At 52.5% G+C, this 23,458-nt stretch overlaps 1 protein-coding gene across 1 annotated transcript in view; it reads left to right on the top strand.

The window, feature by feature from the left end:
• The first annotated feature begins 725 nt into the window (after nucleotides 1-725).
• ST14 (ST14 transmembrane serine protease matriptase) overlaps nucleotides 726-23,458 on the top strand; it is a 36,531-nt gene continuing 13,798 nt past the window's right edge. Inside the window, exons 1-2 of the mRNA XM_038535630.1 lie at nucleotides 726-864; nucleotides 22,994-23,153. Of these exons, the coding sequence (XP_038391558.1) occupies nucleotides 784-864; nucleotides 22,994-23,153 (241 nt within the window). The 5' untranslated portion in view covers nucleotides 726-783. The remainder of the gene's footprint in view (nucleotides 865-22,993; nucleotides 23,154-23,458) is intronic.

Genomic DNA, 23,458 nt, shown 5'->3' with positions numbered 1-23,458 from the left:
GGTGGTTCTTGTTTGGGTTTGGAAGGGTTGTAATTGAGACCCGGTCACGTAGCACGGTGGGGAGAGATTGCAGATGCCTGAGGGAGGGAGCGGAAGCCCGGTGGCATCAAGGAGGCGGCGGCCGTGGTCTCCCAGCGCAAGGGGTCACCTCCGGGAGGGGGAGAGGGAGGGGGAGAGGGAGGGGGAGGGGGAGAGGGAGGGGGAGAGGGAGGGCGGGCTGCTAGGTCCCTCCCCGGGACCCGGGCGGGCGGCGCGGTTGGGGAGGGGCCGCCGCCAGGCAGGTCGCCGGGTCTCCGTGTCCGTCAGCTTCGGGTCCCCGGGCTGGGGGTGGGGGTGGGGTGGGGGGCGCGGGGCCCGCGCGCGGCGGGAGGGCGGGAGAGAGGGCGGGCCCGCGAGGGGCGGGGCGGGGCGGGGCGGGGCGGGGCGGGCCCGGGGAGGCCACACCCTGAAACTACCTGCCCGGGACAGGAAGAGCGAGCGCGAGAGGACCGCCGGCGGCCGCACGCGGGGCTGCGACCGGAACTCGGCTCGGCCTGCGCGCACCCTGCCCCCGCGCCCCCGAGCGCACCCCGCGCCCCCGAGCGCCTCCTGCGCGCCCCCCCGCGCCCCCGAGCGCCCCCCGCGCCCCCCCGCGCACCTCGCGCCCCCCTGCGCCCCCCCGCGCACCTGCGCAGCCCCCGCCCGCCCCCGCGCGCCCCCCGCGCGCCCCGAGCGCCCACGGCGATGGCAGGCGGCCGCCCGCGGGGCCCGCGCCGCTGAGACTCGCGACCCGCCACCGGGACCATGAAGAGCAGCCGCGCCCTCAAGGGCGAGCGCGGCCGCCAGGACCTCCGCGCCGGCCTCAAGTACAGCGCGCGGCCCGAGGTGGGCGCGGGGCGCGGGGTCAGGGGCGCGGGGCGGGGGGGCGCGGGGGGCGCAGGGGCGGGGCCGCGCCGAGCGCCCCGGGGCCGCGTTGCCCGCTGAGCCCGGCGAGGGCCCCGCTCGGCTGCCCCCGGCCCGGGCGGCCCGGCAGGTGGACTTTCCTGTCGGACGGGTGCCTGCGCCCCGGTCCCCGCCGAGCGGCGCGCTCCGCCCCGGGTCGGGCCAGGCGGGCGTCCGCGGTCCGGCGCTGGGCTCGGGGCGCACGTCGGGGCCGGGCGGAGGCGCCGCGCCCCTGCGGCCCGCGAGGGGGCTCCCGGGGGGCCGGGCCGGTCCGCAGGTGCTGCCGGGGCCGAGGCCGCGGGTGGGGGCTGCGCCCGCGGAGGGTCCCTGGTGCGACCGACCCAGCAGCGAGCCCGGGAGCCCCAGGACGCGGGGGGCCCCCTGAAGGCGGCCCGGCCAGGCCCCCGCACCGTCGCTGCGACCCCGGGCCCCAGGGCTCCCCAGGTCAGGGCGGGCACCGTGGGCGCAGCGGGCGGGGCGCCCTGGGAGGCAGCTTCCTCCCTGCGGCGTCGGGGTCGGTCCCTCCGCAGCGGGTCCGGGACCTCCCGCTGCCCCGCGCTGCGCCGTCGGGCGGCCGGGCCAGACCTCGTAGGTCCCTGAAGCCGGTCTCTCCCCTGTTGGCGGGGTGACCCCGGGAGTTTGCAGAAGACCAGCTCTGGGGGCCGCGGCGGCTAGCCAGACCCCAGAGCGGCTCCCCTGGCCGCCTTGTTTCCTCCACACCTGACTTCCTGTGTGGAAAGAAGCAGCGCAGTCAGGGCGGCCAGCCTGGAGGCCCGGGCCTTCCCGCGCAGCCTCCCTGCTGGAGGCCCATCCACCCCGTGCCCGCCTTTATTTTCCCTTCTGTAAGTGCCGTGTTTACGAATCCTTGATAACTGCCTGCTGGGCCTCTAGCCTCCCGCCTCCGCAGTGGGGGGCCTGCTGTTTGGTGTTTGTTATTTCGGGGCTGGGCTGGGGTTTTTTGGGTTTTTTTTCCCCCCCTCCACTTCCCTTTCTGGGATTTGCCAGTCTTGGCGCCCAGGGGCGGAGCCTGGGGCTCCTTGCCTCGCTCTGAGCCACCACAGCCAGCTCTCTCTTGTCACCTGCAAGCCCTTGCTTACTTTTCCCCTTGGTCCCTGCCGGTTTGCTCATCTTCTGCGAGGCTCACACATTCCCTCTTCCATCGGGTTCTTCCCTCTTCCCTGATTCTGCGATTTTCCTTCACATGGATCACTCTTTGTCCTCTCTCCTGCCAAGTTCTACTGAACCAGCTCCGAGGCTAGTCCCGGGCCCGGCACTGTTGGAGGGAAGGTTCTCCAAGACAAGATAGCACTGCTTCCCTTAAGGAAGTGACAGTCCCGAGAGTCCTGCTAAGACGTGCAAAAATTCGACGTGATGCAGTGGGTCCTGAAGAAAGTAGCCAACTGTGCCCAAGGCTCACTTCCATGCCTCCAGGAAGGCTTCACGTACTCCTTCCCATCCCATGCCTTAGCAGGAAGCTTGCTCCCTGGATCACCTTGCAGTGTTTGCAGTCAGGGTCTGCAGACTCGGCCTTGACACGTTCCCCGACCAGGAGGTACAGCTGCTGCCCCTGATTTCACCCCATCAGCAGAGCCCAGCCAGGTCGTGCTGAGCCCCAAAGGGGAACCAGTGCTTTTGAGTTCTGGGTTCTGGCTACTTCCATTCCTGCACGGACGGAGAAGAGTTCTGTCTGGAGGTTCTTGTGTATATGGCAGCATCTTTCCCAAGGACTGTGGCCCTCGCCCCAGCCCAAGCTGTTCCCATCAAGCAGGAAGGGGCCACCTTAGGTTTCCCTACTGTCCCCAGGACCCTGATGTCTGGGGACTGTGTGAGCCTTCCCTGCACGAGAGCAGGTGTGCAGATGCCAACTATCGTGGCCACCAGGAAGAGCCAGGGAGCCTGCCTCACTGAGTGTGGAATATTTGATGGAGCTGTGAAAGGTGCCGTGACATCCACTGGTGCCTTCTCGAGTGCCCGCCCTGGGTAGGACTCGTATTCCCTAGGCACATGGAGGCCACGATTGGGAAATCAGGTGTGGGGGGTAGGCTGTGCGGCTCTGGCTGTTCAGAGAGTCATCTCTTTATTAACTAGTCAGACATTCACTCATCCCTGTACCAAATATTTATTAGATACCCACGGCCCGAGCACGCGCCAGGCCAGGCTGGATGATAACAGCGAGAAAGACTCCAGCCATCGAGCCCTTGCTTAAGGCGAAGGCCCAGGGGTTCGGGAGTTCAGTTCTGTGGGTGTGCTAAGTCCTAGACTCCAGAGGAGCCCAGGGCGGGCACTTAGAGACAGCTAACCCACGCTCGAAGGGGCAGGGTAGAGGAGTTGGGGCAAGTAGGCCATTGTGATGTGGTGGCCGGAGTGTCCAGCGTGAAGCCAGGACCCGGTGCCTCCCCTCTGCTGGCCGGTGACCTCAGAGATGTGACCTAATCTTTGGAAGCCTCAGTTTCTGTAACTATGAAATGGGGATGACATGCATGGTATAGACTCGTTGCAAGGATGGAAAGGGACACTTCCCGTCCGAGCCCTCTGTAAGTTGCAGTGTGTAGGTACACAGTTTGGATCTCTGAGCTGGAAGAGGCCTGGTGACAAACAGGAAGGTGGTGTCGTCTTGGTGGGAGGCCCGCGGAGGCCAGGAACCGGGCCGGTGGTGGGGACTGGCCTCCCAGCAGGGCCGGCCTGTGCTGCTGAACGCAGGGGCTCTCTGAGGAGTTTTGGGGAATGAGACCTCTCTTTGCACAGCAGCTTCTATGGGAAAGACCCCCCCCCTTTTTTTTTTTTTTTAAAGATTTTATCCATTTATTCATGAGAGACACACAGAGAGAGAGGCAGAGACACAGGCAGAGGGAGAAGCATGCTCCATGCAGGGAGCCCGATGCGGGACTCGATCCTGGGTCTCCAGGATCAGGCCCTGTGCTGAAGGCGGCGCTAAACTGCTGAGCCACCTGGGCTGCCCAAGGAAGACCCTTCTATGGAAAGGAAATGTGTGCCCACAACCACTACGACCGATTCCTCATTCTCCTCTTCCTCCTGCCCCCCCACCCCCCTTCAAAACAAAACTTAAAAAAAAACTCCCTCCTTTCTGGGTTCTCTTGAGCACGTGCTGGGCTCTCTCAGAGGAAGGTGTGCACAGGGGGGCAGGGAGGAGCAGCGAGGTGGGCAGTGATGAACCCGGATGGCTCTTTAGGGGGGACTCGCCCCCCAGGTGCTGTGAATGAACAGGGAGCCTGGCTACTCCAGGAGGGCCTCCCTGCTGCCCTCGGCCCCGGGAAGGCCTGGACCTTCGTGGCCTCATTTGGGAGATGGGAAAACAGGCGGAGAAAGCCACCCTAGCCTGCCGGCTGCCCCAGTCAGAGGCCCGGGCCGTCTAAAGCCGTGGGGACGCCCGTGGGTGGGTCGGCCCCGAGCCGGCTTGCTGGTGGCGGCGCCACATCCTCACCCCACCTGAGCCTCTCATGCTTTGCTCCCGGGGCAGGTGGCGGTCTGTGCTGCGGTGGCCGGTGGCCCCTTGGGTGCTGGAGTTCCCGTGGTGTCAGTTCCTCCTGTGGCCTCTGGTTCTGCCCACACTTTTGGCTCATGTCTCTCCCAAGAGAGAAAGTCTGTTCTTAGAGGAAGAGAGTGTGGCCGAGCCCCTCAGCCAAGGGCCACGTCTTCAGGACGGAGTGTTCAGATCACTGCTAGCATCTGTGGGACATATTCCGTGAATCACGCCTCTTAGCAGTATTACTTCCCTTCATAGGTGAGGGAAGTGGGAGCACAGAGAGCTAAGAACTTGCCTGACGTCCGAGTGGGACTGGAATTTGAAGCCTGGTGGTCTGGCTCTGCTTACTCTACTAGACCGCGAGGGTGCCAAGACAGGGCTGTCCGTCCGCGGAGCTCAGGCCCGGCTGGCTTATGACGGGAAAGAATTAGTTTGATTTGGGCAAGAAACTGGATTTCTCCTCCCCTTAGTTGCTTCTGAGATGCTGGGGGCTTACCATGATTACAATGGCCAGCTCGCAGTTCGTAGGTGGCAATGGAAACGCCTGGGCTGCTCAGAATTCTCGCTCAGGCTGGCAGGGGTGAGAAGGTGTCTGCGGTTAGTTCGGAGTTCTCGAACATCAATTGACTCTTTTTCTTTGTTAAGGACTTTCCAGAAGCAGGTCTTTACTAAAATTTCTATCTTGGAATCTAGTATTTTCTGAATTTGCTAAATTCTGCCCAGGGTTAGCAATGGAATCCTTGGGTTCCTTGGGGGCAGTTGGCAAACTGGTTCAAATCTTGGAGCCTTTGTTTCCCTGAGGTGGTGATGTTGGGGGAGAAGTAGAGCAGAATATGGTAACAGACCTTTCTACCCGTCACCGAATAGGTGTATTTCAGCTCATCATCCCTCTCTAGTCTCACACCAACCCTTGGGGGGGGGGGGCAGCCCTATTTACAGATGAGAATACTGAGGCTCAGAGGGTTTGCATGATGACCCAAAGGCAATTAGAGGCAGAACAAGGGTTCCAACCCAGATCTGCATGACTTCAAAGCCTAGATCTTAACCGCAAAGCCATTATACAGTTGTATTCCAAAGATGATGGTGATTGATGCACATCCCCAGCAAAATACGGGAACACGTTATTAAGCAGAGAGTGGTGAGCACCAGGCGCCAACCCAAGTCCACAAAAACCTCTTGCACCAAACGCGTCTGGTTTCCCCTTTTGATGAAGTTACTCATCCGGTTGACCAGGAGACTGGCGGGAGGTGTGATTTCAACAAGCCTTTGAACAAAATGTGGCTTTATTTATTATACACATGATTATAGCCATGAAGGCAGTTTTAAAATGAAAAAAAGAAAAGACTCACCTACCCAGGCCAGCAAATCTGGTTGTTTACATTTCCCTGGCCTCCTTACAGGCCTTACCATATGCATAGGTTTTATCTAGTTCGTGTTGTGTTCATCTCCTTTGTGTCCGAGGCCTTCTCTCCTATCTGCAGGGTCGTGGCGTCCCCGGGGGCTGGAAGACCAGCGAGGTCTGGAAGATCCGTGTCTGGCTGAACGACCGACCCACCGTGCCTAAGAGGGTCCCTTTGTCACTCTGTGCGGTTAGCCTGGGGGCGGCTCCTAACTCCTGCCTGCCTCCTGTGCCATTTCTTGTTTACCAACAATTCTGATGGAGTCTCGGAACGTTTGCTTATCAGCTTTGTAGATGACACCCTTCTGGGAGGGAAAGGCCAATACCTCGGATGACTTAATTCTGAGTCACTAGGACCTGGACGGCCGGCTTGGTGGGGTGCCAGCAATTGTGTCCATCTGTGTCGGGAGTGAGTGCTGTGCTGGGTGCCCCACCCTAACACTGGAAGCAAAACCCACCTGCTCCCACGGTTGGGATGTGAGGAGGAGGCCAAGGAAGAACAAGCAGGGCACCGTAGGAGATCTAGTACGTGGAGTCAACGGCAAGCTTAGTAAGAGCCAGGCCTGTTGTGTGGCTCCCGAAAATGCAAAGTAAATTCCTCCTTCCCCATATTTTTATTTGGTTATACCCTTTAAAATTATCATTTAAAAAAGACTAATAGATACACATTTTTAAAAAAAAAATTTAATTTATTTATTCATGAGAAACACAGAGAGAGAGAGAGAGAGAGAGAGGCAGAGACACAGGCAGAGGGAGAAGCAAGCTCCGTGCAGGGAGCCTGATGTGGGAATCGATCCTGGGACCCCAGGATCACACCCTGGGCTGAAGGCGGCGCTAAACCGCTGAGCCACCCAGGCTGCCCTAGATACACATTTTTTTAAAAAGATTTTATTTATTCATAAGAGACACAGATTGAGAGGGGCAGAGACACAGGCAGAGGGAGAAGCAGGCTTCCCATGGGAGCCCAATGCGGGAACTCGATCCCAGGACCCCGGGATCATGCCCTGAACCGAAGGCAGGTGCTCAACCACTGAGCCACCCAGGCGTCCCTGATAGATACATATTTAAAGAAAATTTGGATAACTCAGATAAATGAAAAGAATTGAGAAAGGAGAGAAAATGCCCTAGAAAGGCATTTTTAATCATTTGGTATTGCCTATGCATTTTTCTAAATGAAACTGCTTTTTAACAGAAAAAAAAAATAAATTAAATTACTTTTTTTCTGAATACGAAAGTTAGGAAGGGTTTTTTTTTTTTTAATTTCTTTCTTTGTTTTTATCAAGCAATACAAAAGTATGCAAGGTAGAAAGCAAAGTTCCTCTGAAATTCTTTCCTTGGGGTTTTAAAACCCCTGTAAGTAGTTTGGCTTACAATCTCCCAAGGTCTTTTTTAAAAAAAAAATTATTTATTTGAGAGAGTGCAAGTGAGTGCGAGTGGGGAGGTGTGCAGGGGGAGAGGGAGAAGCAGACTCCCCGCTGAGCAGGGAGCCCAGTGCAGAGGGAGGGCTCCATCCCAGGACCCTGAGGTCATGACCTGAGCCGAAGGCAGATGCTTCACCGACTGAGCCCCCCAGGCTGTTTACTCATGTGGATGTTAATATATATGTGATGCATTTTCTCCCCCAAATAGAGTCATAATCTAATTCCTATTCTGTAGCCAAAGCCACGGTCGTAGTCCATCAGTGCATCAAACATGTATTAACTGTCTCAAGCCATGGACTGGAACAAGGCAGCCCTTTTCTCCCATCCTGAAAGAGCAAGTGCTTGGCCTTGAGATGGCAAGAGGCTGGGGCTGGGGGGTGTCTGGGGTGCTAGGGGACCCTGGGGAAGTCACCTGATTAAAACAGAGGGAGGGGCCCCCTGGGGAGCCTCTGGGAGGAGACGTGGGAGGTGAGCTTAGCGGGATGGGAAGTGCCTGTAGGCTTCCTGACCTTGTGTTTTCATCCGACCAGACCAACCGTGCATCCTAGAGTTTTCTCGTGGCATTACCTACTCTTTGAAAACCCGGTTTTGATTCCCGTTATAAGCTTTCATCAAGTGGACATGTCACCCTTTATGATTACTATTTGTTTTGATTATTTGTGTGTGCTCCCTGAGCCGTTGTTGGGCAGGTAAGGGACCTGGGGCCCCCGGGGAAGGGAGGTGATGGGCCAACGGCCCGTGGGCCCCAGGCTGGTCCACGTTTGAGTTACGCCGCTGGGTTGTGGGCAGTCGTGTCTGGATATGGCAGGCCGAGGCGAGGCCGGAGGTGGCCAGAGGTGACAAACACTTAGTTTGCATAGTCCGCGGGCCACCAGCCAGGCCGGGGAGCAGGGGCCTCCGGGGGCCTGCTCCTCCCGCTCGGTGCCGCCGCGCTGCCCGAGGTTGGCACCCAGGGAAAGCTCCGCTGCCCCAGCGAGGGTGCGCCGGACGGCAGACGGGATGGCTCCTATGCGCCTCCAAGGACACACCGCGGGGACGCTGCTGAGCGCGCCCTTGGCTTCCAGGGGCCCCCAGGGCCGCGCTGTCCTGCGTGCTGCCACCAGGCTCCTGCCCCCGGACTCTGGCTTTAGGGCCCGCTTTGGGAACCGAGGCGTCCCAGGAGGCGGTGGGGGGCAGGGGGCGCCCCAAGCTTTTGCAGTTTGGGGCCGCGCGGCAGCGGTGGGAAGGGGGAGGCCGGCCCGTGGCGCCTGCTGCTGTGGATACGACGCAGCGCAAAGCAGCACAAGCCCCGGTGCCCGCGATGACCAAGTGATTGTCCAGAGAAGTGTGCAGAGTGAAGGACGCCAGCAATCCCAAAACACTGACGCTGGATGGTTCATTTATGTGCCGGTTTTGAAAGGACAATTCAAGGACAGGAGGATAGACGGACAGGGAGGGGACGGGGAGGAGGCGGCCGTGGTTCCCGAAGGGCGGCGGGACGGATCTTGGTGCTGGACACAGAACCAGCTGTTATCTGGGCTGGTGGCCGGGGGCCCCCCACGCCCGAGATCGGTGCCGTGGAACTTCGAACTCACACTCACAAATGAGCAAAGGAAAAGGAGAAACCCAGATCGCCGGACTGCGTCCGCACTGGGTATCCCGATGCAGCACCTTTCCTCTGGGAGAGGCTGGGCGGTGGGTGCACAGGGGGCTCCCCGTGGTGTTTCTCACACCTGCAGGGGAACCTCGTTCTCTCAGTAACAAAGGCAGTGAGTGCGAAAAGCACGGGCCGAGACGTCAGAAAGCGGGTTCGGTGGGTCGTGGGGGGAAGGATGAGAAGGGCTGCGTGGCGCTGCTCTCGTCTCTCTTGCTTCGTTTCGGGTGTGATCTCTGGCTGTGCAGGTCCTGGCAGAGCCCTTTGCTCCCTGAATCCGGTGACTGCGGGCCGGAGGGGCGACACTGGCTGGGTAGGAAGAGGCTCTCAGGAGAGGACCCAGGTAGGACAGGACCCAGGCCGACTTGGGAGGACAAAGGGCTGAGGGTGGAGTGGGGGCTGCTGGTGGGGTTCTCTCCCACTGATCTGGAATTCTCCGGTGGGATTGCAAAAGACATTGTGTCCTAGGGGGGCGGGGGTGCATTTAATTGAAGACCAGGAGAGGAAGATGCTGGGAGAGTCCACACTTGGGTGGAGCTGCCCAGCGCAGGTGGCCAGGCTGGGTGACACCGGAGAGATGGGCAGGCTGTCAACAGAACCCTAGGGTGTGGACCAACCATTCTGTCCCCTTCCAGGAGGATGAAGCACGCAGGGGATGCAAGCCCTGGCACCAGGTGATCCCCGGCTGGCCCGGGGTAGGCTACCCAAGCGTGGCTGTGGAAAGAGAGGTCCCTCAGTTGGTCAACCAACCAACCAAACTATGACCTTTGGCCAAGGTCATAGAGGGGGTTGGAGAGAGACGCAGAATGAAGAAGACACTGGGGTACCCTGGCCCCCTAGGACTGCTTGGTCTTAGCACGACAGTGGGGTATCATTGATGCCAAGTGGGCGTACAGGCCACGGGGTGGGGGGAGGCCCCAAGGAGAAAGTCCTGTGGATTAAGATGGTCTGTGGAAGTTCCCTGGAGGGGCTGAGCCTTGGGCTGTGTTTTCAGGGGTGGTGAGGGGAGCGCAGCTATTCTGAGCTGGGCAGGATGGGAGCAGCTTCCTGGCTCCGTACAGGTGTGGGACCCCGCGGCTAGGGGCAAGGTCAGAGGTGGGGGGGTCAGCACCCCTACACCTGTGGCTCAAGGGTGGAAATGCATATACAGAGTTGAGCAAGGCCTCTCACCACTTGGGCCCCAGAAGCAGATAGAGTTTTGCAGAGTTTTTTTTTTTTTTTTTTTTTTTTAAGATTTATTTATTTATTCATGAGAGACAGAGAGAGAGAGAGGCAGAGGGAGAAGCAGGCTCCATGCAGGGAGCCCGACGTGGGACCCGATCCCGGGACCCTAGGATCACGCCCTGGGCTGAAGATGGCACTAAACCGCTGAGCCACCAGGTGTCCCAGCCATCTGGGTTTTTGATGTTAACCCTCCTTTACCCATTTCCTCATCTGGAAATGCAACCTGATTATAGGAGTTAGAGATAATCTGTATTTAAAATGCCTAAATGGCACAAAGATGTGCAGAAATCATGAATATGCTCGTGGTGGCTCCGCCCTCTCCCCTGAGCTGTGTGGCACGCAGACGACGGGTTGAGAGCCCTGGCAACTGTCCAGGTGTCCCCAGAGCCCCGTGAGCCTTGGCCGCCTTCCTATAGCCGCCCAGGAAGGCCTCGGGTGAGGCATCCTCTAACCGCACGGCTTGGAAACCGGTCACAGTCCTTGAGGGCAGCTTTTCAAGGAATAGTCTGGACACCTTCTGGGTCCTGAGGCTACTTGAGCCAGTCTGTTCATTATTTTATTATTTTGAGGTTCTGCAAATAATTGCGTTTGAAATGGATTTTTTAAAAGATTTATCTGTTTATTTGAGGGAGAGGAGGGGCAGAGGGAGAGAGAATCTCCAAGCAGACCCACTATGGAGCTGGATCCCAGGACCCCGAGATCATGAAATCAAGAGTTGGCCACTCAAGCGACTGAGCCCCCTAGGTGACCCTGAGATTTTTTAAAAAAGATTTTATTTATTTATTCATGAGAGACAGGCAGAGGGAGAAGCAGGCTTCTCGTGGGGAGCCCAATTCAGGACTCGATCCCAGGACCCCAGGGTCACGCCCTGAGCCAAAGGCAGATGCTCCACCACTGAAACCACTGAGCCACCCAGGCGTCCCTGAGATATGTTTTAATGTTTTAAAAACATGTTTTGGAAATGACTGGAAACCTGAAGTGTAGACGGAGGCCTAGAATGTAAATAGGTGGCAGACTTGATGGCTTTGCTAGGTGAGTCTCCTCTGGGCTGTGAGGGTGCGGAGGTCCCTAGGAGGGCTTGCTTCTCTCCCCCAGGCCACTCCCTGCCTTCCTCAGACGAGGGGAGGGGGGATGGGAGCCAGGTGGGAGCAGGACGCCTTCCTGGTGCCTTTGGCCCTGGGCGAGTGGCAAGAGGGCAGGGGCCATGGGCTACGGTTGAGGCCGCACGGTGTTTTTGTTTCATCATAATGTTTGAACTTGAACTCCAGCCGTTCCCCCAGACGGGAGGGAGGAATGGGCCTCGGTCGCTTTAGGCAGGTGGATGGACTGTGGGCGGAGAAATGAAAATCGAAGGGCGATAGTAGGTAGGCCTCTGTCATTAGCAGGAATCAGCTAATTACGTTTTACAACACCTCTACTTAGAAGGTGCAAGGGGTTATTAACCTACTTTTCAGAGGGGAAGACTGAGGCACAGTGAGAAGTATTTGCCCCAGGGGCTCGGGGTTCCCAGGCCTGACCCCTAATCCCGGTGATAACCAGCCCAACCCCGCAAAAAGGAAAGAAGGGATTTGTATCAGGTGGTCCTGCCCTCAGTCTGTTTGATGTCACCTTACGGGGTCTCGCTGCAGGTGCGTGTGGTCCCCGGGCCACGGCTGTGTGCGCAGGGTCTGGGCGGTGCAGGGAGCCGAAGGGGACACAGCGTGACCCCCGCAGTAGCCAGCCGCGGGCCTGCGAGGCCTACTGAGTTTCTGCGCAGACAGAGCAGCCACAGTGGCTGAGTCAGGACCCGGGGACTTCCCCTCCCGCTCGGACCAGGTGGGCAGAGTAGTGATGGACTTCCTTGAGCAGATACTGTTGGCTCTGGGTCAGCTTTTTGCTCCCCTGGATGGCCTGAGGTCACAGATCCGCACGTAATTCTGGATCCTCCTCAGGGCCCGAAGCCTCACCCATTTCCCAGCAGCTGAAGACAGGGACGGGGTCAAAGGGCAAGAGTAAGAGGGCTGGTCACCCAGAGGGCGGGAGGGTTTAGGGAGTCCACTCGGGGCTGGGCAGGCCTCAGGGACCTCAGGGCGACACTGAGCCCCTCTGTGGGACCCTGCGTGGGGGGTCCCGGGGCAAGACGCAGGGCGCAGCCCCACAGGGCAGGTTCCTTGCCCGCAGTTGGTTGCTTAAAATAGGGTGGGCGGTGGGGGCCTCTGGGTGGGGGGGGGGCTCAGGGTGGGGGGGGGGCTCGGGGTGGCGGGCTGGGCTCTCCAGGGTGGGTTCCTAGGAGGAAGCCCCCGAAGAACCGGGGTGTTGGGGGGATGGGGGATGGGGGGTCTGTTCAGCTTCCCGACGGCTCCCCCCCCCCCCCGCCGGCCCTGCAGCCTCAGACCGTCCAGCGGGCCTGGCACGAGCCGCGGGCAAGCACCGTGTCTGCTCCACTTTATTCTACTGTTCTTCGCGGCCCCACGGGTCTGGGAAACGCCGAAGTGGTGCGAGCACGGGAACCGTCGCCCCCCGTGGGTTTCCCGCGACGCCAGCTTCCGTGGGATCACTCGCCACAGCTTGGAGAGCAGGGCAGGTGGAGGCTTTGAGCGCGGGCTTTCTCCCCCTTCTCTTTTGTCCCCTCGGTCATCCTGTGATGAACAAATCCGGTGTCCTCTCTGTGCCGGTGAAGTCCCTGGGCGCGCGCTGGCTGTCCCCGTCCGCGGCCGCCAGGGCTGGAGAGAGCCCAGCTCAGTAGGGACCCACCTCCCTGCGAAATCAGCGTCACCTCTGCTGTGTCTGCTGGGTGTGTCCGTGCTCAGCGTGTCCAGGGTGACACACTCAGTGCTGGGGTTTAGAGGTCATTCCTTGCTCTGTCGTCTCAGGCGGCTTGGAGCCGTGCTCTGTTTCTGGGGACTTCGGCCAGGCTCTGACCCCAACGGGCATCGGGGTGGCCCCGAGAGTTCCGCGGGCTTTGTCTTGCTCCCAGCCAAGGAGGGCATCTTCGAGTGCTCCAGAACACTCCTCACTTTGGAAAACCACCGCAGAGGCTCAGATTGTCCTCTCCTGCTTGAACGATCGGAGGGACGTTCACATGACTGGGGTGGTGGCGATGACATCATGGATGGAGGTGGGATCCATCTCCCCTGGTGGTGGGCACACTAGTCCGCGGAGCTGTGGGTGAAGAGCGTATGTCGCAAGTCAGCGACGGAGCTGGCAGTGGCACGTGAAGCCGGCCACCCTTGTCCTCGTCTCGGGACTGAGCAAAACACCTGTGTCTCCATCCAGTGACTTCACCTCTGCCCCTTGATCTTGATCTTCAGCAGCAGAAGCAGATTACCAGGCGTTGTGTAATGTCATCCCACGACTCCAAGTGACTGCTTCAGTGTTTAGTTTCATACCCTGCCTTCCCATCAGGTCACACCCGACCGTCACCAAATGAGGAACAATCTCCAGGAAAAAAAAAAAAAGTCTGGCAGATTTCTGGATGATTCATTTTTCTCTCCATCTGCTCTGATTGAAATCTTGTGTAGATTTTTGGATAGTCAGTATTATTTTTGCTGTTTATAAATGTATGCATTTACCAGTTGCTTTTCTCTAGTAAAGACCACATTCCAAGCTGCCAGAGGCAAGTTCTGGCTTAGGGTTTGCGGGTCCCTGCAGCCCGGGGGAGGGTCCGGGAGTGTTGGAGCTGATGACAGGGGACCCAGGAGAAGGTTCCTTTCAAAGTGGAAGGACTTTTTTGGTTGACTTGGACACCAAGTTTTGTTTGCTTAGCAGTTAGTTTTCAGTTCTGGGGAGATTTTTACTGGATGGGAGTCAGGTGACTGCAGGAGTCTTTCCTATATCATCAAATACCTTCTGTAAGTCATTTTCTTTTCTTTCTTTCTTTCTTTTTTTTTAAGATTTTATTTATTTATTTGAAAGGTGGGGGGACGCCTGGGTGGCTCAGCGGTTGAGCGCCTCCCTCTATCCTCCAGGATCGAGTCCCACATCGGGCTCCCTGCATGGAGCCTGCTTCTTCCTCTGCTGTGTTTCTGCCTCTCTCTCTCTGTCTCATGAATAAATAAATAAAATGTTAAAAAAACAAAAAAACAAAAAACAGAGAGAACATAAGCAGGCGGAGGGGCTGAAGGAGGGAGAGAAGCAGGCTCCCCATTGAGCAAAGAGTCCCCTGCAGGGCTCGATCCCAGGACCTCAAGATCATGACCTGAGCCACCCAGGCGCCCCAGTCATTTTCTTTGGCATAGTCACTATCCTGGGGGAAGATATGTTTCAATTTGTACTTGTGTGCTTAAAACAACAGAAAGTAAATATTCTTCAAGGCTTACACACCCTCCCTCCTGATTTTCTGGCCTCTGCCCCCTGTTTCCTCCAGGACGTTGGATGGAAAAAGGGGTAATGTGATCTTGTCTGTGCAACCCATCGCTTGGGTTCTCCCCCTCCGACCCTCTACGTTTCACTGTGTGTGGGCTTCAGGCCTTTCTGGGCATCTGTCCTTCGGGAAATCATTCCTTGCTCTCTTGTCGGAGCTGGCCTTTGAGCCCTGCTGTGTTTCTAGGGACTCTGGCCGTGATCCGACTTGAGCTGGCTGGTGGAATTGGCCCTGAGAGTTATGGGGCCTCTGTCTCTGTTCATAAGCAAGCACCTGGCTTCCCAGCACTGAGTTCTTAGGCGCACCTGCTGATGTATTTACTCTTATGAAAGAGAGAAAGGAGAGGCGGAAGCAGGCACTGGCACGCTTTGTCTTCCGTTAGCTTTATGGCCCTGCAGAGAGATTGTTATGTACGGAGAGATGGTTACGGATGCACTTGAGACCTAGTGGGTGGGAACTCCCTGCCACCTCCTCCTCTGGAGGCTGATGGACTGTGTGCAGGCCTGAAACCCCGTTTAGGGTTGAAGGATGTGGCTCTTATCTCAACTTTGCTGCTTTACTGACCTCACTGGCTTTGTGACTTTGGACAGGACACTCCCTCTCTGTCAGCCTCAGTTCCTTATCAATAAAGTGACTAGGTTAGGCTGGGTGATCCCTCGTATGCCTAAGAATGGAACTGAGAGTAGTTGTAAAAGGCAGCCGTCCAGTTACTGATTAAACAGCAGGTCTGGGCTGACTGGAGCCCCAGCAGGGGGAACCAGGGCCCTGCCATTGAGCCAGTCCCAGTGCTGACAGCTTTGCTCTATAGCAAGGCTAGGGGTGGCCCCTGGGGTGCACTGTCCATGCTGTCAGCCACTTTCCCCTTCCCAAGGAACTTGCTTTCCGTTTCCCTTAACACCTGCTTCCTGAATTCCTGAAACTGCTCTCATTGGGAGGCAGAAAAACAGGGTCAAATCTGGGTCTGCCACCAAGAGGCTGCGTGATCTTGCAGTCATCATGTCTCCCTGCCTTATCTATAGAGTGGGAGTGATGGCACCAGTCATGAATGATTCCAGGATTGTGAGAGTCATGTAAGAAAAAAGAGTGCAGCTACTCTGAAAATTGAAAATAAACTTAATAAGCTATTATTTTGTTACATTTCGTCTAACATATGCAAACATATAGTTTATCCAAAGAGCCTAGCCAAAACCTTACTATTTTTTTTTTCATTTTAAAACATGATTAGACTACCAAGGACTATTGGGCATTTAATGAAAATCTATACCCTGAAAGAGAGAGGCAAAGACAAAGTTCTGAATGTAAAATAAAATCGAGTTGGTATCCTAAGAAAGAGCAAGAATGTAGTGCATTCATAAGATAAGAAAAGGCTGCTCTAAAAAGTAACCATCAAAGAATAAAACATCATTCTTGGAAATGAAATACATGATTTTTTTTAAAGGTTTATTGCTTTTATAATAAGGCTTGAGATTGGGTGACATTGGTCCTCCAATTTTGTTCTTCTTCTTCAGAGTATTTTGCATTTCCATATGAATTTCAGAAGCAATTTATCAATTTCTCCAAAAGCCTGCTGAGGTTTTTTATTATTATTATTATTATCTGATCTATTAACCAATGTTTCTTTTCTTTTTAAAAAAATTTTATTTATTTGGGCAGCCCCGGTAGCGCAGCGGTTTAGCGCCGCCTGCAGTCCAGGGCGTGATCTGGAGACCCTGGATCGAGTCCCACGTCAGGCTCTCTGCATGGAGCCTGCTTCTCCCTCTGCCTGTGTCTCTGCCTCTCTCTCTCTCTCTCTGCATCTCTATGAATAAATAAATAAAATCTTTAAAAAAAAAAAAAAAAAAAAAATTTTATTTATTTATTTGAGAGAGAACACGAGACAAGGGGAGAGGGAGGGGCGGAGGCAGAGGGAGAAGCAGGTTCCCTGCTGATCAAGGAGCCCGACAGGGGGCTTAATCCCCAGGACCCTGGGATCATGACCTGAGCCAAAGGCAGATGCTTAACCAGGAGTCACCCAGGAGCCCTGAGCCTGCTGAGATTTTGATCAAGATTATATTAATATCTAGATGAATTTGAGGAGAATAGACAAGTATATCGCGTCCTCCAATCCATGAACATGGGATATTACTTGATTTATTTAAGTCTTTTAAAATTTCTCTCAGTACTGTTTTGTATTTTTTAGGGTTCAGGTCTTGTATATATCTTGTCAGATTTATCTCCTAAGTATTTCATATTGTTGATGTTATTGTAAATGGCATTTAAAAAATTTTAAATTTCCAATTGGTCATTGTTATTATCATTGTTATTATGTTGAAATACAATTGATTTTTTTGTGTATTAATCTTTTTAATTTCTGTGTATCCTGCAACCTGGCTACACTCACTGAATATTTCAATAGCTTTTTTGACTTACAAAGCTACAGTAGTGAAGATGATATCATATTAGCATAAACACACATAAATGGATCCATGGAGCCAAATGGAGTCTGGAAATAGACCCACAAATATATGAACAATGGATTTTTTAAAAAAAATTTTAAACTTTTTTATTTTCTAAGTAAGCTCTATCTCCAACATGGGGCTTGAACTCATGACTCTGAGATCAAGAGTTGCATGCTCTACCAACTGAGCCAGCCAGGCACTGCCTTGGGCAACTGATTTTTTTTTTTAAGATTTTATTTATTTATTTGCCACACAGAGAGAGCACAAGCAGGGGGAACTGACTGGTTTTTGATACAGGTGCAGAGACAACTCAGTAGACAAAGGATGGTCTGTGCAACAAATTATAGTGGGGCAATTGGATATCTGTATAAAAAAGAAACAAAAAAAGGAAAGGAAAAAGAGAAAAAAAAGAACTTTTATCTATACCTTGCACCAAATAAAAAATTTTAAAACTCAAATTGGGTTATAGGCCCAAATGTAAATCTAAAACTGTAAAACTGTTGGAAGAAAACATTGGAGAAAATCTTTGGTGTTTTGGATTAGGCAAAGATTTCTTAGCTACAACACCAAAATCACAATCCATAGACGAAAACTTGACAAATTGAACTTCATCAAAATGAAAAACTTCTCTTCTTCAAAAGACTCTATTAAGAGAATGAAAATACAAGCTGCAGACTAGGAGAAAAATCTTTGCAAATTATATATCTGTTAAATGACTTGTAACCAGAATATATGGAAAGAACTCTCAAAACTCAGTAATATGAAGATAAGCAAACCAACTTTAAAAACTAGAGGAAAGGGCGCCTGGGTGACTCAGTTGGTTAAGCAGCTGCCTTTGGCTCAAGTCATGATTCCAGGGTCCTGGGGTTGAACCTCATGTTGGGCTCTGCTCCATGGGGTGCCTGCTTCTCCACCTGCTTGTGCTCTCTCTCTCTCTCGAATGAATAAATAAAAATCTTTAAAAAAAAAATCAGGGAAAGATTTGAAAAGACACTTCCCCGAAGAAGACAAACCGATGGTAATTAAGCACATGAAAAGATGCTCAACATCATTAGTCATTAGGGAAAAGCATCTTAAGACCACAGTGAGATACCACTATATATCTATTAGAATGGCTAAAATGAAAAACATTGACCATACCAAATGTTGGTTAGGATGTGGACAATGGGAGTCCTTGCACGCTGCTGATGGGAATGTAAAATGATAGAGTCACTTTGGAAAATAGGTTGGTGGCATCTTAAAAAAAAACTAAAAATATACCTGTCCCACAAACTTGCTATTCCACTCGTAGGTATCTATCCAAGAGAAATGAAAGCATATGCCAATAAGAGGATTTGTGCAGGAATGTTTATAGCAGCTTTATTTATAATAGCCTCAAATTAGAAACAACCCAAACGTTTTTCAACAGATGAATAAGTAAATCATTGTACATACATACAATGGGCTACTACTCAAGAATAGAGAGGAATGCACTATTAGCATAATAAACGTAATATCGTGGATGAATTTCAAAATATTGTGCTGAGTAAAAGAGCCCAGACAATAAGGAGTACATGGTACATGCTGAATAATGCCATTTACACAAAGTCCTAGAAAAAAGCAAATTAGTCTTTACTGATAGGAAGCTGATAAGTGGTTGCTTTGGGACTGGAGAGGGAATCAGGGAGGAATGGGAAGGGAGGGCCAAGAGGAAACTTTAGAAGATGACAGATATGTTTATTATCTTGATTGTGGTGATGGTTTCATGGGTGTATATATATATATGCCAAGAATTGCACACTTTAAATATGTATAATTTATTTTATGTCAATGATATGTCAGTGAAGCTATTTTTAAAATTCCATAGAAGGTATACAGGAGTAAGTTTTAAAAGTCCCAGAATAGAACCAAATGACAAAGAAATGTAAAATATGAGAGAAGGGAAAAAACACCAGGGAAAGATGCAAAGGATCTACTCTATCCTTGGTGTCCTGAAATTTCATCGTGATATATTCAGCTAAGTGTGCTTTTTCATTTATCTTTCTTACTATTCAGTGGGCCTGTTGAATTTAAAGATATATGCCTCTCCTTAGCTCTTGGAAATATTCTTACAGGGTTCTTTGATAATGTCCTCTATCAGGTTCAGGAATTGGGCTCAGGCTATCAGATAAAGGAGAGCTACGGAAGGGCATTGTTAGGAATCCCCAGATCCCCACTTAGATAGCAAACAAATGTACTCCTACCTCATCAGTCCTCTATAAGGGATGTGAAATTGATTTCTCTAGACTTGAGGATGTTAGGTGCAGAGGAAGGCTGTACGGAGGGGTGAAAAATAGTCAAAGGCCTCTTCTTTCACATATTCCAGAATGCTAGTGGCTGGGTTTAAATCACTCTATCCAGGAGATTAGAAAATTATTTTGTGGAGCAATTAAGTCATCCCATAGAAAAAAAGATAGACATAGTCTAACAGTTGGAAGTGCCTAGTAAAAAAAAAAAAAAAAAGTAGCTCACCACTTAATTGTAGCCTACAGTGAAGTGACTGTGGCAAACCATGCACACAGAGCTTCCAATCAGTCTTTAGGACCTCATTCCTAAATATGAATGAACAATCTAATATCCTTTCTTCAACATGAAAAAGAAAGTCCAAAACAGAGAAAAGGTACTTGACAGCAACACAAAGATGAGAAGATTTTGCATTCAAAGTTCAGAAAACAAGAAAGAGAAAAATTCAGAGAATAAGAAAGAACTCTTGGAAATTAGTTAACAGCAGAAATGAAAAATTCAGTGGAAAAGTTAAACAATGAGGGGGGTGGTGCCTGGCTGGTGTGTGACTCTTGATCTTGGGGTGATGGGTTCAAGCCCCATGTTGGGTGTACAGATTACTTAAAAAAAAAAAACCCAATGAGATGGATAATAACGAGAATGTATAAGTAGAGAATCAATATAATAGGAATTGCAGAAAGACTAGAGAAAACGAAGGGGAGGACATAATTTAAGAAATAATACAAGCATACTTTGGAGATGTTGTGGATTCAGTTTCAGGCGATTGCAATAAAGCAAATGGCAAATAAAGCAAGTCAAATGAATTTTTTGGCTTCTTTGTGCTTATAAAAGTTATGCTTACATTATACTGTAGTCTATCTACTAAGTGTGCATCATGTCTAAAAAACAATGTACATACCTTAACTTAAAAATACTTTATTATTAAGATATGTCAAACATCATCTGAACTGTCAGTGAATCATAATCACTGATCACATATCACCCTAAGAGATATACTAATAATGAAGAAGTTTGAAGTCTTATGAGAATTAGCAAAATGTGACATGGAAACATGAAGTGAGCAAATGCTATTGGAAAAATGGCACTGAAAGACTTGCTTGACTCATGGTGCCACAAATCTTCAATTAGTAAAAAGTGCATTACCTGTGAAGTGCAATAAAGCAAAGCACAATAAAACAAGGTATGCCTGTACAAGAAAGCTTCCCAGGCTGAAAGATAATGAATCTCCAAATTCAAAGGGCTGGGGGAGAGAGCTCAAGATAATGAAATTTAAAGGCTCAATTTAAAGCACATCCTCAAAGCTTTCAGAGAGGGATAACAAATTATGAATAAGAAACAATGGATTTGTACTGTTCTTGTATTTCTCCAAAGCAAAACTGGGAGCTAAAAAAACAGTGGAGCCTTCAAAATTTTAAGTGAAAATGATTTGAAACCTATAGTTCGATACCCAGCCAAACTATCAACAAATGTGCATACAGAGGTAAGGTACTTTCAGAAATGTGCAACATCTCAAAAAAATTTTCCTCTTGAGAAGCTAGTGAAGTGTGTATTCCTCCCAAATGAAGTAATCCAAGAAAGTTGAAGACATGGAATCCAGGGAAGAGTTTTTTTTTTAAATATTTTATTTATTTATTCATGAGAGAGAGAGAGAGAGAGAGAGAGAGGCAGAGACACAACAGAGGGAGAAGCAGGCTCCATGCAAGGAGCCTGACGTGGGACTTGATCCTGGGTCTCCAGGATCATGCCCTGGGCTGAAGGCAGATGGTCAACTGCTGAGCCACCCAGGCATCCCTGAGGAATAGGGGTTTTAACAGAAGACGGAGAGGAAGGAAATTCCCTGGATGCTATTGAAGGAAGTTCCAGACAATAGTTATGGGAAAGGACAGAGGAGGGAAGATTCCAGGAAAAAAATGAAGTGAGAGGTTATTTGACAGACTTTCTATATGGAAGATTAGAAGAGTACTGCAGGACTCTAAGATTGTCTAGGAAGCCCTGGGTATATGTTCAAAAGAAATCCAAGTAAATGAATTCTGCAGCAGGGGAAATAAATTAGTTGTACTGGGAAGGAAACAATAAAGAACAATATTTTCAAAGACTAATATGGTTGACCTCTGAACAACACAGTTTGAATTGTGTGGTCCCACTTATATGTGGGTTGTTTTTTTTTTTTTAATAAACACAGTTTAGTCCTATAAATGTATTTTCCTTATGAGTTTCTTAACATTGTTTTTTTCTAGCTTACTTTATTGTACAGTATGTAATTCATATAACGTACAAAATATGTGTTAATCAGTAAGCCTTCTGGTCACCAGTAGAGCTATGAGTAGTTTTGAGGGAGTCAAAAGTTATATGTGGATTTTTGACTGTGTCAGGGGTGGACATCTCTAACCCTGCCAGGGTCAGCTGTAATGAAACTATAGAGTATGGATATAATTTTTAAAAAAACAAATTTTAGCCCTATAACTATTGGGGGGGATGGGATATACAAAAGGAAAGAAGGATATGGTTATTATTATTTTTAAATTTTATTTGTTTATTTGACAGAGAGCAAGAGCAAGAGACAGAGCCCAAGCAGCGGGAGAGGCAGGCTCCTCATTGAGCAGGGACCCGATGTGGGGCTCAATCCCACAACCCCTGACATCAGGACCTGAGCTGAAGGCAGATGCTCAACCAGTTGAACCACCCAAAGAAAGAAAGATATTAGAATTCACATGATCATAATAGGAAGTCAGATGATTATATTTTTGAATAGATGAATCAAGAGATAGTGCTATTGGCATATTACCTGGAAATACGGAGATAAATTCCAAAATTAGCAGTTGGTGAAAGCACTTTAAGCGGTCACCTCTGGGGTATGTTTCATTCCTTTTTAAAAACGTATTTTATGGAGACATAATTGACGTGGAACGTTGTGTTGTTTTAAGGGACAGAGCACATTGATTGGATATACTTACACGTTGCGATAGGAGGCCCAGGGTAGGGGCTGTGTTCCTGCTGCAATATTCAAGTCGCAGCAGGAACCAGTTGAGGAACAGAAATAGGAGGACCCAGCGTGGCAAGAATGGGGGAGCTCGGAGTGGTGGAGTTCCCAGACGGTGCTCCCACGTGACAAGTCCAGCCGTGTCAGTTCCCGCTCGCGGCCGCGTCTGGGGGGTTGGGACGTGGGGGCTCTTGCCTTTGTCACGTCCCCTTTTGGAGTGGGTCACCCATGAGGGGCCGGAGCTCCTCCCCGGGGTTTCGGGCACGCGGAGTGCGTGTCACAGGGCGGGACAGTTTCCTCTTGGCCCTCGGGTGCGTGTGCCCCCTCCCCGCCCCGTGTCCTTGTCCTTGCTTCCCTGGCCCTCTCCGGCCCTCTCCAGGAGGAGCCCGGGTAAGCTGCCCTCCCGTTTGTCGCAAGTCTTGCTCTTTCCCGTCCTCGTCCTGGGCGTGAGTGTGGGTGTGGGTTCCCGGAGAGACGGGCCCCACGTCACCTGGGGATCCCGGACAGGGACTCTTAAGGCGGGAAACAGACGGCGTGTCCCCTGGGCCTGGCGGGCTCCGCCTTATTGCCGAGCTTCCGTGGGGCTGGCCGCGGGGGGGTGGGGGGGGGGGGTTTGCCTCTGTGCACCGCCCGGGGCTGCCCGGCTGGAGGAGGCGACACGCCCTGGTGGCCGGTCGCCCCGCCCCCCCGGGCGTCCACCTGGTCGGGGTGACTCATGGCTGGGCTTAGCCCGCCTGTGTCATTTTGCTGGGACCTGTCAGGTGGAAAGCCCTCCGAGCGTGGCGCCGCTGGCCCGGGGCGCGGGGGCTCCTCCTGGCCCGCTGTCCACGCGGGAGCTCCCCACCCAGGTCACGGCCATCCCTGAGCCGCTTTGCGTCTCTCCGTTCAGAGCATGAGTGGCGTCGAGGAGGGCGTGGAGTTCCTGCCGGTCAACAACACCAGGAAGGTGGAGAAGCGGGGCCCCAAGCGCTGGGTGCTGCTGGTGACCGGGCTGGCCGGCCTGGTCCTGCTTTCCCTCGTGGCTTGCCTCCTGATGTGGCATTTCCAGTGTGAGTAGGGCCAGGGCTTGGCCTTGGGGGGGAGGGCGGGACAGTGCTCCTCTTGGGGACAGATGCGGGGCCCGCGGGTGTGGTGCGAGGGAGACAACCGGGGCAGCTGGGGGCAGCCGAGGAAGTGTCCCGGGGCCCTGTCTCTCCTGGCTCTTTCAAGCCCTAAGGGTGGAGGGCTGGCCCCAGGCCATGTGTCTCCTGGTCCCTCCTGGTCCCTCCTGGCCCCTCCTGGTCGCTCCTGGCCCCTCCTGGCCCCTCCTGGCCCCTCCTGGTCCCTCCTGGCCCCTCCTGGCCCCTCCTGGTCA

The sequence above is a fragment of the Canis lupus genome, chromosome 5 (assembly GCF_011100685.1).
Source record: "Canis lupus familiaris isolate Mischka breed German Shepherd chromosome 5, alternate assembly UU_Cfam_GSD_1.0, whole genome shotgun sequence".
Taxonomy (NCBI): domain Eukaryota; kingdom Metazoa; phylum Chordata; class Mammalia; order Carnivora; family Canidae; genus Canis; species Canis lupus.
Note: the sequence above shows the minus strand (reverse complement) of the source record. Positions and strands in the feature narration are given on the sequence as shown.